This window comes from Bubalus kerabau, chromosome 6 (assembly GCF_029407905.1).
Source record: "Bubalus kerabau isolate K-KA32 ecotype Philippines breed swamp buffalo chromosome 6, PCC_UOA_SB_1v2, whole genome shotgun sequence".
NCBI classification, from domain to species: Eukaryota; Metazoa; Chordata; class Mammalia; order Artiodactyla; family Bovidae; genus Bubalus; species Bubalus kerabau.
In genome coordinates, this window is record NC_073629.1 from 10,942,478 (window position 1) to 10,943,953 (window position 1,476).

General features: G+C 45.7%; 1 protein-coding gene across 1 annotated transcript; it reads right to left on the bottom strand.

Annotated features, from left to right (window-relative positions):
• Positions 1–277: 277 nt before the first annotated feature.
• On the bottom strand, positions 278–1,213 carry LOC129655871 (olfactory receptor 10J4). The gene has a single exon (XM_055586682.1). It carries the CDS (start codon positions 1,211–1,213, stop codon positions 278–280), a length of 936 nt encoding a protein of 311 aa, XP_055442657.1.
• Between the last annotated feature and the right edge of the window lie 263 nt (positions 1,214–1,476).

The following is a 1,476-nucleotide window of genomic DNA, read 5'->3' on the forward strand; positions in this document are numbered from 1 at the left end:
TTATAGTACAGCACCTGAATATGCTTTATCTTATCTAATTTCTATCAAGCATGGTACACCCATCTATCAGTCCTGGAAAATCAAGACTTCATTTTTTCTTCATCAATTCCTTCATTTTAATCTTTGCCTTCTTGTTTCACTCTATTCCTCTGATTTCCCAGATGCTTCCCAGATTAGGTACCTGGAGCCCTCATACTATCTCTTATTTGATTAGCTCCCTCACTGCTACACCTCATCAAACATTTAAAATTTTAATGTTATTGAGAATGACTAACACCTAAAAGAGGGACTTTCTGCCCAAAGCTCTGAGCAAGGCATCCTTGACCTCTTTGTTTCTGAGGCTGTATACAACGGGGTTTAGGAGTGGGGTAATGACAGTGTAGGTTACAGAGATCAATCTGTCCTGCAGGGAGTTTTGTGATTTGGGTTTTAGGTAGATAAAGGAGGTACAGCCATAGTGGACAATGACTACTGTGAGGTGTGAGGCACATGTGGCAAAAGCCTTTTTCCGACCCTCAGCAGATGCCATCTTGAGGATGGTGCAGACAATCAGGACATAGGAGATAAAAATCAAGACCATGGGCAGAACAAGGACGCACAGACTGATGAGCAAAGTGATCAGTTCTTTGATGGTGATATCAGCACAAGCAAGCTTCATTAGGGGCCGGATGTCACAAAAGAAGTGGGAGATGACACTGGCATCACAGAAAGGCAAGCTGAACACAGAGGATACTTGAATGGTGCCTGTGCTCAAGCCAATGCTCCAGGATCCTCCTGCCAGTTGTATACAAGTCTTCTTGCCCATGATGACCGAATATCGTAGGGGGTTGCAGATGGCCACATAGCGGTCATACCCCATGGCTGTGAGCAGGAAGCAGTTGTTGACACCAAAAGTGAGATAGAAGAAGAGCTGAGTGGCACAGTCTGGAATAGAGATAGCATGTTGGGGGCTGAGGAGACTGAACAGCATTCGGGGGATGATGGCCACTGTGTAACATGTCTCAGAAATGGACAGCACACTCAGGAAGAAGTACATCGGTGTGTGAAGCTGATGGTTGAGGCAGATGACTGTCAAGATGATAGCATTGCTGGCAAGGGTCAACAGGTACAAGACCAAAAAGACCACAAAGAGGATGAGTCTGGGCTGCCACCCAAAAATGGAAAAGCCTTCAAAGGTAAACTCTGCCACAGCTGTGAAATTAGGTCTTGGCATTGAGAATCTGGGTCTGAAAGAGATGAAGTGAGATGGTTGAGGATCCAGGCTGGAAACAGTATACTGGTCCAGGGCCATCATCAGCCATGATCAGGGATTCACAGTTGGGGTAGCTCTGGGTTACAGAAGCTCTCAGCATTCAGACACTGGCCAAGTCTGTAAAGACCTCTTAGGATACTTGGGGGCCTGGCATTGGAGGCAGATATAGTAGGGATGGGAAGAGAGTAGATATGTAAAGGGAGTAGTGAAAACACCTAAAAAGC

Bases quoted from the DNA above. Each gene is read 5' to 3' on its own strand.
- LOC129655871 (XM_055586682.1), bottom strand. From the start codon at position 1,213: ATGCCAAGACCTAATTTCACAGCTGTGGCAGAGTTTACCTTTGAAGGC.